This window comes from Clupea harengus, chromosome 22, assembly GCF_900700415.2.
Source record: "Clupea harengus chromosome 22, Ch_v2.0.2, whole genome shotgun sequence".
Classification (NCBI taxonomy): Eukaryota; Metazoa; Chordata; class Actinopteri; order Clupeiformes; family Clupeidae; genus Clupea; species Clupea harengus.
This window is the reverse complement of record NC_045173.1, coordinates 18,164,126-18,176,920: the sequence shown is the minus strand read 5'-3', so window position 1 is coordinate 18,176,920 and position 12,795 is coordinate 18,164,126. Positions and strand designations below refer to the sequence as shown.

General features: G+C 46.9%; 1 protein-coding gene across 6 annotated transcripts in view; it reads left to right on the top strand.

Annotated features, from left to right (window-relative positions):
• yeats2 (YEATS domain containing 2) overlaps positions 1 to 12,766 on the top strand; it is a 51,074-nt gene extending 38,308 nt beyond the window's left edge. For all 6 annotated transcript variants that reach the window (XM_031559487.2, XM_031559488.2, XM_031559484.2 and 3 more), the window contains 8 exons: positions 448 to 604; positions 1,071 to 1,147; positions 2,317 to 2,396; positions 3,863 to 4,064; positions 8,211 to 8,464; positions 8,865 to 8,939; positions 9,194 to 9,267; positions 10,459 to 12,766. In XM_031559487.2, coding sequence (XP_031415347.1) covers positions 448 to 604; positions 1,071 to 1,147; positions 2,317 to 2,396; positions 3,863 to 4,064; positions 8,211 to 8,464; positions 8,865 to 8,939; positions 9,194 to 9,267; positions 10,459 to 10,579 — 1,040 coding nt within the window. In that variant the 3' untranslated portion in view covers positions 10,580 to 12,766. The remainder of the gene's footprint in view (positions 1 to 447; positions 605 to 1,070; positions 1,148 to 2,316; positions 2,397 to 3,862; positions 4,065 to 8,210; positions 8,465 to 8,864; positions 8,940 to 9,193; positions 9,268 to 10,458) is intronic.
• The last annotated feature ends 29 nt before the right edge of the window (positions 12,767 to 12,795 follow it).

Here is a 12,795-nt window from a genome sequence, read left to right as displayed (position 1 = left end):
TGTGTTTGCCCTCTCATGGCGCTGGCGGTGCCCGTAGGTGCCCGCTGGAGTGTTGGTCTGCGTTGGCATTAAATTGATTGCTGCTTTGCTAATCCTCACTGCCAATCCCCCCTCTGCACTCACAATCTAATACTGTGTTTTACTGGTGTGTGTGTGTGTGTGTGAGTGTGTGTGAGTGTACGCTTGTTTGCATACGTGTATGTTTGCTTTTCAGTGCTTGTCTTATTGCTGAGAAAATGTTTTGCTCACTCTCACTCCTCTCTCATTCTGTCTCTGTGTATCTATCTTTCTATCTCTTTTCAATTTTTTTCCATCTCCCTTTGTCTATGAGTGTCCATTTCCTTCTTTGTCTGTGTGTCACTTTCTCCATTTCTCCCTCCTTCTCTTTCTATATTAATTTCTCTTTCCTTCCCTCTCTCTCTCTGCCTCTCCCCTCTCCCTCTCCAGTGAAGACAGAGCCAGGTGTGTACAGCTGCAGTGGCCCCAGACCTCAGACCCCCACCTCCTACTCCTCCTCATCGGCCCCGGGCTCCGGCCTCGCTCCCACCCCCGCCATGGCCAGTGTCAAAGTGGAACAGGGCACGGAGTCCACCCACGAGCTCAAGTATGATACAAACTACAGCATTCTGAAGGCTGAGAGACACACTATCTAAAGAGTGATGGGCGTGGTGGCTGATGCACTTATTACTAATTACCATCAGGGAAATATAGGGGTCTGTGTTTTCAGGAAGTTAATGTTGGTTTGAGCCTGCTGCTGCCAATTCTGTGAAGAAATGACAATTACCACCATTAATTAAGCGTGAGGTAGCCACTATTTAAAGCAGTTAATTAAGCCAGTGCGGGACTTTATGCACGGTGCAGAGACTAGTGATTGGTGTGTGTCTGAGTGGGTTGGCAGGTTTGTATAAGTGTGGACTTTGCTGTGGGATGAATTCTGTCATTTTCAGCTGATCTCTATTTCTCTCTCTCCTTTTGTCTCCACCTCCCACTCCCTGCCTCCCACTCTCTCACTCTCTCTCTCTTTCTTTCTTTCTTTTTCTCTCTCTCTATCTGTGTCTTCCTCTCTCCAGCACTGAGCACATAGTGGACGGGACGCAGCTGTTGACGGCGGTGGTGAAGAAATTTCCCCTGATTGTGCCTGAGAAGAGTGAGTGTCCTGCTCCTGCACACAAGGCCAACCCATCACCATCACCACTACTGCAAAATTACAGCCTTCCCTAAACACTCTGCCAGAGGGATATTAGAATATCTATTCATGTCAGAACACTATGTCTAACAGAGCATTGGAATAGCTGTACAATATATAAATAGAATATGTACCAGGCTCTTTCAAGTTGTTTTGGTTGAAAACTATCAATCTAACTACTGAAAAGGTATGCAAAAACCTTACAAACTCAAACGGCAGCACAATTGGTACTGATACAACTCTTCCTAGCATGCTAACTAATCTTGTCAATGTAGCTGGTAATGTGCACAAAAGTGCATGGCCCATAGCCTAGGCAGCTAGTGACCATATACCATGAAGATTCATTTGAATACTGTCTCTTTAAATATCTAAATCCAATTGCCTGTTGTAATGGTTATTCAGGATAAACATATTTTAATAACGGTTCTATCTGAACAGAATTCATGCTGTTACACAGTTAAATGTTCCAGCTACATTTAAAAAAATATATTGCCAGCAGATAGAGAGAGAAAGAGATATTAAAAGTGATTCTCCACTTCCTGTTTTTAGTAGGCTTCAATGGTTAGATGCTTTGGTCCATTTTAAGCCATTTTTACAGAAATATGCAGGTGATTTGATAAGCAGTCACAGACTGAAATCCCAGGGGCCCAATGTGAGTTTGTCAGCCATGTTAAGCCATCCCCAGATCTGTATTGTGATGTTATCAGTAACTATCCACTCATTTCTCATGGGATGACGGCTCCCGAGTCTTATAATGGGCCTGCATTAGTCATGTGAAATTTGTGTCCTTTTCAAGCTGTTTAAAAGCAGTTAACGGCACACTCGGGGGATGATATCTGCTGTGTCTTTTAATTGGCTTTTCTCATTGAGATGAATTTTGATCCATTTTAAGCCATTTCCAGATCTGTGGGAGTGATTTTATCAGTAGCTATCCACATATGAGAGGGGATGATGGCTCTGTGGTGAAGTTTTTGGACGTTTTTTGTCCATCTTAAAATAATCCCAGATATGTATGTGAGAGCAGTTATCTTCCTGCTCTGCTGTCTCTGGGGATATTAACTGGTTTTATGTGTGTGTCTTGTGTGTGTGTGTGTGTGTGTGTGTGTCTGTCTGTCTGTCATCTCCATCAGATGAGGACTCCCACCCATTCTGTGCCACCTCTGTGGAGCAGTATTACTCCTGGAACATTGGCAAGCGCCGGGCAGCCGAGGTATGCTGTGTACTTGTGTGTGTGTGTGTTCCATTTTTTTGGCATATGTTCCCCGTACCCGCCGTGCTTAGAGAAATAATCAGGTCCTGCGGACAGCAGGCTGCCTTTAATACTGAATTCAGCAGCTTTTACTGACCTCGCTATCTAATACCCCCAATGTTCTTCCTCATCAGCTTCTCCTAGCGTCGCCCGCCGGTCTCCCAACAACGCCTCTGCATTTTAAAACTAGAGCAAACTCAAATCACACTCACCTTAAAGGAAAAGCATTGGCTTTTTTTGCAAGTGTGGTGGGACCTTGATGAAGTGCACATTTAGCAAAAACATACGACTTATCTGCACACCTTTATTGCACACCTTATTATTTTCCGAAGGCCATACTAACATTGCAACAAAAGCCCTTCAGTGCTCCCTCTTCCCTGTATTCATCCAGCTGTTACCTCAAGACCTAGTGGTCCCTTAGTCATGCAACCTTGGAGCACACAAGCTACAGAAGCCACTCTCTGGAAGTTTCTGATGGATTTGTAGCCTCTTCTTTCTTTAAGGTGTCTTCTCTCATATTAGAAACCACATTTAGTACTTTGTAACTTGTCTAACTCCTAGTAAAGCTTATCTGTTCCGTTCTAAATAGTGAAGGCTGTAATGTATTTTGGTGTTTTACTATTGTACTATTATTGATCGCTTACATACGTTGTTGTTTTTGTTTTTTTAAATCAATGGCATTGATTAACTTTGGTTAGAAGAAATATCCGTTTACATTGCATTGACTGTGCTTACCTAATAACGTATTCAGATTCTAGTGTATCCCACCTACTCAAGATGGTTGGAGAGTATTTAACTAAAGCTGCTGATCATAGAACTGCACTGAGTCTCGTCCTGATGAAAGCCCTTTAATGGCGTAATGACTGATAGGCCGTTTGCACTAGGCCGTCACATTTCTTTGGAGATTTCTACTAAGTGGTCTACTAGTGTCGCCATGGTGACAGCAAAAGAGTCTGCAGATTGTGTTGAGTTCATTCAGTACAGTATAATGATACTTTTAGGCTATGTGTGTATAGTGTGTGGACTGTGTAGTGTGTGTGGACTGTGTAGTGTGTGTGGACTGTGTAGTGTGTGTGGACTGTGTAGTGTGTGTGTGTGTGTGTGTTTGTGTGTGTGTGTGTGTGTGTGTGTGTGTGTGTGTGTGTGTGTGTGTGTGTGTGTGTGTGTGTGTGTGTGTGTGTGTGTGTGTGTGTGCGTGCGCGTGCGTGTGCGTGCGTGTGCGCGCGTGTGTTGCGTGTATGTGTGTGTACAGGCTTGTGCTTAGTGTGTAGGGTTTCATGGGGTTTGTCTGTGTCTTCGTGAATCTGTTATTATGAGGCCTCGTTTCCATGCCTCTCCCCCAGCTGCAGCCTGTGGTGAAGTGTGTGTGTGTGTGTGTGTAGTATATGTTTGTGTGTATATTGACCCAACCCCTGTGCCCCCCTCAGCTGCAGCGTGCGGTGTCAGTGAAGCGCCTGGTGCAGGAGGTGCTAGAGAAGAGCCCCCGCCTGCAGGCCATCCCCCCACCCAAGACCCGCGAGGTGGTGCAGTGGTGCCGTCACCGTGGTTACACCCCGCCCGACCCCGAGCCCCGGCGTGCAGAGGAGGACTCCATAGAGGACATCCTCACCCAGATAGACAACGAGCCAGGTGAGGGAGAGCGAGAGAGAGCGTGTGTGTGTGTATATGTGTGTGTGTGTGTGCGCGCTTACGCATACTCTGCTCTGTGTGCGGACATCCGTGTATGTGTTTGTGTGTGAACTGTGCAAAATGCCTAGATGCGCACAATGGGTCTTGTCCATAGGATTACATTCAAATCAGTCCCAGCAACCCCCCACAGACAGACTCAGTCAGGGTTTCATTTGAAACCAGGGCTCTGAGCTGTAGAATGGAAAGCTCCATCAGTTTTATGCAGACAATCTTAATTAATACTTACTGATGGGAGAAGCACCAACTGTGGGGTTTGGCTGGATTGGTTAATGAAAAGACAGATTACGTGTGTGTGTGTGTGTGTGTGTGTGTGTGTGTGTGTGTGTGTGTGTGTGTGTGTGTGTGTGTGTGTGTGGGCAGGTACTAATGGCCCTGTGTCTGGGTGGTGATTTATCAGTGCTCTCTCTGGGGTGTTGTCAGGCCGGTGTCATTTTGCTGCACCCGTTCAGAGAGCCCTGCACCGGAAAGTGAAATGTATACTTGCCGTTCCCATCCTTGTGCACAGTGGTGCGTGCCAAAAATGACGCCATTTCCGTTGGTGCGCTTTGGTGTCGCGCGTGCCACAGCTGACGCCTGTATGTCCAAAACGAACGAGCACGAGACCCGAGTCACAGCTGCGCCTGTGTCTGTGCATCTCTCTGACCCTTCAGTGCAGGAGCGTAGGGACTCCCAGATGGCACAGAGAGAGATTACTGCAACAATTGTACGTTTCTTGCCAGATGGAGACCTAAGGGTCAAAACTTGCATGTAGGCTGTGCCAAAGCGTAACGTTAATCTACAGCTAGATGACAGGCTAGTTTTGCTAGTGACTAGCAATAAAACACTAGCCAGAAACGTTCAGGACTCAGTTTAATCCAAACATGTGATCCAGTTTAACTGTCATGTCATATAGGCTATTTCACTGTGCTATATTCGGCACATTACCTCCTTGTTGCTGCTGTGTGTGTGTTTATTTACATTCCACTGTGCTCTACTTGCACTACATTTTACTACCAGTAGTGTAGATGGCATTTTTCTCGGCGGTGACGCCTATCATTTAGGAGAAGACTGCAGCGGCTCACACGTGCACCAAGTGCGGGCATATAAGGTTTTGGCGCTGTGTTGACGTCACCGTTGGCGCGCGCTATGACCAATCTGTCAACCATGCCGGCCCCTTTAAGCCCTCATCTGCAGGAAAGCGTTTGTGTGTGTGTGTGCGTGTGTGTGTGTGTGCGTGTGCGTGCGTGCGTGCGTGCGTGCGTGCGTGCGTGCGTGCGTGCGTGCGTGCGTGCGTGCGTGCGTGTCCTGGTTGGCACTGAGCTGTTGTGAGCATTTGTGTGTGTGTGTGTAAGTGCTTGTGTGTGTACATATTTACACATGTTTGTGCATGGTTGTGTGTGTGTGTGTGTGTGTGTGTGTGAGAGAGAGGCTGGGAGAAAGTGAGTGTGTGCTTTTTTTGTGCATGTTTGGCTAGATGGTACTCTTGCATAAGTCTGGCAGGCTCTCTGTGTGTGTGTGTTTGTGTGTTCATTCTCATTTGTAGGCCTGTCTCGCATTGTAGTGTTTGTGTGAATGGCTGTATCTGTTGCGTAAGCCTTGATGACATTGATATGTGTGTGTAGGCCTTTTAAGTTGGTTTTCCTGTCTAGATGCTGTTGTACTGTGTGCATGCATGCGTGTGTGTGCGGTTTGGGTCTGTGAGCTGTTTGAGCTGTCCTGTGAGTGTGAGACCGAGACGTGTGTGTGTGTGTGTGTGTGTGTGTCAATAGCTGCCCCCCCCCCCTAGGACAAGCATCATTATTGGACACAATTGACAGCTAAAGGTGTGTGTGTGTGTGTGTGTGTGTGTTGTGTGTGTGTGTGTGTGTGTGTGTGTGTGTGTGTGTGTGTGTGTGTGCGCGCACGCGCACGCACAATCATTCACAGTTGAGGTTAATGAATTCTCTGGCCGATGATGGCTGGGCACTGAGAGTGTCTCGCGGAGCTCACACTCTCACACAGCTGCCCCAATACACACAAACGCACACATGATTGCTCCAGGACAGAGCCCCTCTGTTTAGCCCACTCCGCTGTCACTTTCAGACCTGTGCCAACACAGCTGGTCCTCAGCCTCTGCCCTGCCACCACAACATGCTCCAAGAGTGTGTGTGTGAGTGTGTGTGTGTGGGTGGGTGGGTGTCTCACTTGCAATGTTTGGAGTGGTGGAATGCCGTCATTGTAATTTGTATTGTAGTTTGTGTGGAGACGTCTGTGCGGGCATGTATGCAGGTGTGTGTTTGTGCGTGTCTCTCACTTGTAATGTTATGAGTGGTGGAATACTGTCATTGTAATTGGTATTGTAGTGTGTGTGGAGTGTGGATATGTGTCTGCGGGTGTGTATGTAAGTGTGTGTGTGTTTGTGGTCCCCTCCTGCCAAGGGGTATTGCATGTGTCTCTAAGGGTCCCCTCCAGCCAAGGGGTATTGCATGTGTCTCTAAGGGTCTCTTCCAGCCAAGGGGTATTGCATGTGTCTCTAAGGGTCTCTTCCAGCCAAGGGGTATTGCATGTCTCTCTAAGGGTCCCCTCCAGCCAAGGGGTATTGCATGTGTCTCTAAGGGTCTCTTCCAGCCAAGGGGTATTGCATGTGTCTCTAAGGGTCCCCTCCAGCCAAGGGGTATTGCATGTGTCTCTAAGGGTCTCTTCCAGCCAAGGGGTATTGCATGTGTCTCTAAGGGTCTCTTCCAGCCAAGGGGTATTGCTTTGTTTCAGGGCAGATGAAGAGTCATAGCAGTGAGTGCTCGCAGCGTGGCAGCATGAAGGAGAGGCCACACGCAGGTTACAGTTAATAAGTACTGAAATAAGTAATAAGTACTGTATTGTACTGTAATGTACTGTATTAAAGAAATAATAAAGAATGTAAAAAACATCATAGTCGAAGAAAGCAAACATGTAGCAACAGTCAGTGTCTAGGGGTGCCAGCAAAACGGAAAACAAAAGCCAAATTGCATCAGAGAGGAAGAGAGAGCCTCCCCGAGTGGAGAGAGCAGAGCTCTTATCCCCCGGCCAATCAGGAAGAAACCCACCAAACCTGTGCACCAATCCATCTACTACAGAGAGAGGTTGAGAGAGCACAGGCACAAAAGGTGGGCAGGCCACGGAAGGCCAGACAGGGCCGTAACCAATGATACACAAATAGAGTTATCCAAGCAAGGAAAGCAACACACTACTTGAAAAGAAAACTAATCTGTGGTTTGGAACAGCACAGGGAAGCTTTGCACTGAACTGGAAGTTCAAGAATGCTGTGTACTGGACTAAACTTTAAATGATAGCTCTGGGATACTTTCTTCTCTGTTTAGAAGCTGCAGCTTGACCTTTGTTGTGTCTGTGTTGTGCTGAGATATGTGTTTTTTGGAGTTTATGGGTGTGGTGTAGTGTGTGTGTGTTTGTTTGCACTCGTGTGTGTGTGTGTGTGTGTGTGTGTGTGCGTGCACCTCTGTGTGTGTGTGTGGTTTTGTGTATGTTTGTTTGCACTTGTGTGTGTGTGTGCGCGTGCATGCATGTGTCCTCCGGAGCACCTCTGTCCTGTCAGCATGCCCACCCTGTTGGGCCGGCTCAGGAGTGTGAGCACTGGATGAAATCCTCTTATTTTCCATGCGGATAAACGCTGCTTGAACTGCAGCCCTGGCCACCCAGCCTTCCAGCTCTAGCCTCCCACTGAAGGACAGTGCACAGGGCGCTTTAGGAGTGATCCTTTCTTTGCACTGTAATACAGCTGTGTGTGCGTGTCTGTGTGTAAGACTGTGTATATGAAGTGAGTGTTTGGTGTGTGTGTGTGTGTGTGTGAGAGATGTGAGCCTGAGAGATGTGAGCATCCTTAGGCGTGTGTTCATATTTATGTGTGGTACTATATTCATTTCTGTGTGCCTGAGTGTATCTCTCTCTCTCTCTTTTAATGTGGTCTGTGTTTTATTGGTGTAATATAATACATTATTTTAATCAAGTCTAATAAAGGAGTATTAAACTTTAGCCTTTCCCACACTCCATCTCCTCTCTTTCTCTCTCTCTCTCTCTCTCTCTCTCTCTCTCTCTCTCTCTCTTTATATCTATATATATCCCTCCCCCCTCCAGAGTGTCCATCCACGCTGCTGGATGCTGAGGACCTGTGCCAGCGTGTGGAGCAGCTGCAGCGGCTGCTGAAGACGGAGCCCATAGAGGAAGAGGACAACGGGGAGCCGCTCGACGTGCTCAGCCTCTCCCCGCCCAGCGCCTCCGCCAGTGGACGGCCTCGGCCCAAACAGGAGCCCCACAGTGGCCCCCAGGAGCCCAGCTACCACCTGGGGCCCGACCCCTCACAGCAGTTCATCAGAGACAGCGCAGAGCAGGTGGGAGACAGGGGAGAGTGAGTCTGGTTGTGACTGGTTGTGGAGTCGGACTCGTAGTTCACATATAGATTTATAAATACTTTATTTACTTCACACACATTGCATAAACAGAATCAAATCATACACAGTTCTCATGCTTGATATACACTTATTTTATATACAGCAGGATTTCTTACACATCACATCAAGCCAAGGTGTGTGTGTGTGTGTGTGTGTGTGTGTGTGTGTGTGTGTGTGTGTGTGTGTGTGTGTGTGTGTGGAAGGGAAAACGTGTTGATGTTCCTGGATGTCCCTCTCTCTTTCCTTTTGGCCTCATTTCACTGTAACAAACTTCTGTGTGAGACTGGTTCTCTCGCTTTTTCTCATTGGTCTCTCGCTCTCCCCCCCTCTCTCTCTGTAGATTGGTGTAACCTTCCAGCCAGTGGAGGTGGAGAAGAACGTGTTTGCTCCAGTGGTGGAGGCCATGATCCTCAAGGTGAGTGTCCACCTTCAGACCTTTCTCCCGGGGCCACGCCGTCAGCACAGCCTGCCCTCTCCCTACAGTGTCCCATTCACTCTCAGGGAAATCCACATTTACAGATCACAATACACACACATTTTAATGTACAATGTCAATACGTTTGTCTGGTTTGGTTTAAATAGTGTGGGGGGAAAAAAAGCTTGTCTGAAATGATCTCAAAGGTAAGAGTCAGATAAAGCCATGAGCCTCTGCCCATTCTCTGGTTCTAGGCCACAGAGCAGTTTGCTAGCGACGTTTTAAGAGAAGCCCTGGCCAACGGCCACATGAAGTCCCCCCCAAACAGGTGAGATGCCTCCTCCTCTTCCTCTTCTTCCTCCCCTTCCTATGTCCTTTCATCTGTCTATCTGTTCCACCTATCTGTTACGGTCGAAAACAGATTATGATGAGGATGAAAGGGTGTTTACCACTTTTGAAGTTCATATATATATATAAGATGTATCTATAAATCGGTATATACATATGTGTGAGTGTGTGTGAAGTAGATTGGTAGGGAGGGTAAGGTGTGTGTGTGTGTGTGTGTGTGTGTGTGTGTGTGTGTGTGTGTGTGTGTGTGTGTGTGTGTGTGTGTGTGTGTGTGTGTTGGTGTGTGGAGAATGCTGTGGAAGTGAAAAAGCACAGGCCTCTGGGAAGGAGAGGACGCATTGCTGTCTGAGTCAACACACAGCACCTCCACCCATAGCACCTCCATCTGTCTCACAAACACACACACACACACACACACACACACACACCTACACAAATACACACACAAATACATCCAAATATGCCTGCATCTCTCACATTTACACACACACAAATACAGACACTGCCTACATCTCTCTCTCACACACACACACACACACACACACACACACACATCCAGCGTCTCTCGTTCACACACAAAGCTTCTTCGCCTGTATCTTTCTCTCTCTCTTTCACACACACACACTGCCAGACCCAGGCCCAAGCCCTGTAAGTAGAGTTGAGGCCATTCTCGGTGGTGAGGAAGTGCATTGTTCTCCTGAGCCTCAGAAGAAGCGTCTAATCCAGCCTTGGCTGCAGGGTGTCCTGCCTCAGTAAACACTTGTTGTTGTTGTTGTTGTCCTACTGATAGAAACAGGATTAGCTGAGAGGGAGAGACGGAGAGAGGGAAAACCAGCAGAGAGTCTCTCGAGTGAGCTCACTGTTTACCAGGCGCCATCTCAGAAACACACAGCACATGTTTCCTGGAGCTGTTTGGAGAACAGTGTGTTTGTGTTTGTGTGTGTCTGTGTGCGCGTTTGTGTGTTATTGCAAGACTTACCCTAGTTTTAACTTTTTGTAGCTTCTTTACTCCCACTTTTAGAAATATATGAAACAGATGGCCAGGGTAAATAATTAAGAGGCAGAGTTCAAATTGAATTGAGACTGAATTAAGCGCAGTGTGAACAGACCTGATGTGTATCTGTTCTGTGTTCCTCTAACCCCACCACAATCCATCCCCTATCAATTCCAGGGCTCCGCGCGAGGTGTCCGTCATGAACGTGCACCAATCAGTCAGCAGCATTCCCGCCTGTGACTTCCTGACCAACCGCTACATGGGCGTCCTGCTTAAGGAGAACGGCCACGCGGACTGAGGCCTGTCGTCACCGACAACACAGTCACACACAAGCCGGGCACACAGCCACACAAACCAGAGCCGCTGCCACGGCAACTGACCCTTTGACCCACCAGTCAAGCGCTTAAACAATCTGGGGTTGGCTGATTTGAAGAGGGCAGATGACCTCGTTTTCTGCCATAGTGAACCCAAGCAAATATGACTAGTTGTTCAGCGAAGGGGATCTGGAGTGCATTTCTGTACTGTGGGTCATAATGCTTGACCTCTTAAGGCTTCACCAGGCTACTTACATACTGTCATGTGTAACACTGATGTCAAGTCAAGACCCTGTTGGGGGTGGTGACCACATACTGACAGTATAAACCATGTCTGCGCATCAATGTGTAGGCAGAGTTGCTGGGATTCATTGGGCATTGATTAGTCTGTTCTATGAGGGGGAAGCACATGATCGTGTGTGTGTGTGTGTGTGTGTGTGTGTGTGTGTGTGTGTTGTGTCTGAGTGTGTGTGCGCACATATGGCCTTAAATCTCCAGGTTGTGTGTGTGTATTTTGTGGCTAGTCACTCAGTCCTTTAAAGATAATAAGTCAAGTCAAGTGCTTAACTAGCATTGAATGGCCATCTCATCCAGCCAGATCAGAAGTTGGTGTTGATGACCATTAGAAACGAGATGCTTGATGGAAGTGATACTACAGTGGAGCACAGAACCTGCAGTGGCTCTCTCTCCGGCATCCAGTCCAGCTGCTGTCCATAGATAGGCAGTTCATCTGGCTCAGATGGAGCCTGACCCAGTCCAGAGTCCAGAATCAGCACCTCTCTTGAATCTCTAGCAGGTCGTCATGATTTGTCATGAGTTCACCACCATGCACAGAAAGGCTTGCATAGTATATATGCATGTGATGATAATGGAGCAACACAGTATCGGATACGGAGGAAGTATTACGGCCATGTGGAACAGTGGCAGATTTTTATACCAGCATAGAAGGTGTTGAATTAATTTAATTCAACACATACTAATATTTTAGGTCTTATAATGGCTTATATCTAGGGCTGTTGGTATTGTCTGATAACTATGTAATATATTCCTGAATGGCTTTAGTAAATGTCTTGACCTCCTGTAAATGTGCTGAAGAGACCGATATTTTGATTTGTTTTTTTTTCAGTGTGAACGTAAGTGCTTTTTTGTTGTCAAAACAACCAATGCAGGTTTTTTTTTGCATCCCAATATCTGTCTAGTTTGCAACTAAAATCATGTATTTCTTTTTTTTAAAAGAGGGATGGTTTTTAAACTCATAAAGTTACCATACGAAGGGAAGCCTCTCCTCCTGCTAACATGAATTGTGCTGCTTCAGAGAATCGCGTCTGCATATATTCCTTGGCCTCACAGGTGCCTCATGACATCAAATATTGATGATGGCATCCTTTGGTGTAGCGCAGGGCTGCAGATTTGTGTGAAAACAGGTTCCTGTCCTGATTAGGTGTCTTCTTCTGAAAGCAGTGTGATGTAACACTGCCTGGCTGTAGCTGGAGTCTGGTACACAAGGAAAAAAACAGAATTCCCAGATTCCTCTTTGTGAAGCAGATTAGGGGGCCACCCCTGTTTGGGAGTTGGCTCTGATCTGGATTGGCATTGTTTGTTTTTACATCCTGGACCTTTTAGTGGCATCGCTCTTACCATTGCCTAGCCATCAATGACAGAACTGTAAGGCGTCTCACAATAGTCTTACTACTTCTTGTGGGTGTAATCTGACGTAGCTCTTGGATAAGCAGGTTAGAGGGACATTTTAAGTTGATTCAGTCATTAATATTCTGTTGTTCGTCCTGGTGTGAGCCATACTACCAGCAACGTGGATATGGTGTGTGTCAGTACAGAGTATGTGCGTGCGCTATGTGATATAAACATTGTATTGTTAATTGTCTGATCTGCTGGTTGAGTATGTCTGTGTACGAGAGATGGACTAGGGTACATTGTGTTTGTGTGTCTGGATCTGTGTGTGTGTGTGTGTGTGTGTGTGTGTGTGTGGGCGGGGCGGGTGGCACACATGCTTATAGCATGTTTATGGTTAATGAGTGATGATCTGCCTGAAGGTTTGACCAAATCGTCTGTAAGTATTGTAGAATATATCTCACTATTGTATTTTCATTCTCCACTGTGCACCAAGAAGAAAAGATGATGAATATTCTTGTATTAAAATGGTTAACCTACCACTCCGGTCTCTCTCTCTGTCAGTGTTGTC